The following is an 886-nucleotide window of genomic DNA, read 5'->3' on the forward strand; positions in this document are numbered from 1 at the left end:
GATACCTAGTGTCTTGCAATATGACTGGAATCATCGCCATTAAAACATTTTGTATTGTCAGTTGTTATTGTTCTGGGAATGCCAAAACGTGCAATTAACTCAGACAGTTTTGTTATGACCGTTTGTGCTGTCATCGAATTTACTTGAAAAACTTCTAGCCACTTTGTGGTTGCATCGACAATAATTAGGAATGTTTTGTTTTTGTACGGACCTAAGAAATCGCAATGCACTCTCGTCCATTGTCTTTGTGGCCATTTCCACGGAGTTAGTACTGACTTAGGAGGATTAGGTCTCGCATTTATGCATTCATTGCAGTTTCGGGCCATATCCTTAATTTCTTTATCTATACTAGGCCACCAGAAATACGAACGCGCAATGCTTTTTATACTCGACATGCCAATATGACAAGAATGCAGTTCAGTTAGAATTGACTTACGGAATTTGGTTGGTATGATTACTCTATAGCCCCAAAATAAACAATCTTGTTCAGCAGTAATTTCTATTTTGCGTGTATTATACGAGTTTAATTCGGAATTTATTGAAAAGTCATTACTCCATGAACCTGTTTTTGTAGCGTGTAATACTCTAGAGGTAATTGGATCTCTTTTCGTTTCAATTTTAATTTTGTGCCAATCTAGCGGAAATGGTGACTGTTCGTGAATAAAATTGATGTGAGCGTCATCATATTCATTAATATTATTGTTGCATTGGTTTGTTTTAATGCGTGATAAAAAGTCAGCAGTATTTCCTTCTGATTTAATATACTTAATTTCAAAATCGAATGAAGAAAGAACGTATGCCCAACGTTGTAAGCGATTTGCCGCATAAATTGGTATTCCTTTTTTTTCTCCAATATGTGGATTAGCGGTTTGTGATCAGTAACTAA

The 886-nt window shown here is 35.7% G+C and overlaps 1 protein-coding gene across 1 annotated transcript in view; it reads right to left on the reverse strand.

Annotated features, from left to right (window-relative positions):
• Positions 1 to 5: 5 nt before the first annotated feature.
• LOC103311909 (uncharacterized protein K02A2.6-like) overlaps positions 6 to 886 on the reverse strand; it is a 7,939-nt gene continuing 7,058 nt past the window's right edge. Inside the window, exon 3 of the mRNA XM_008191746.2 lies at positions 6 to 847. Within this exon, the coding sequence (XP_008189968.2) occupies positions 6 to 847 (842 nt within the window). The remainder of the gene's footprint in view (positions 848 to 886) is intronic.

This window comes from Acyrthosiphon pisum, unplaced genomic scaffold (assembly GCF_005508785.2).
Source record: "Acyrthosiphon pisum isolate AL4f unplaced genomic scaffold, pea_aphid_22Mar2018_4r6ur Scaffold_21135;HRSCAF=23121, whole genome shotgun sequence".
Classification (NCBI taxonomy): Eukaryota; Metazoa; Arthropoda; class Insecta; order Hemiptera; family Aphididae; genus Acyrthosiphon; species Acyrthosiphon pisum.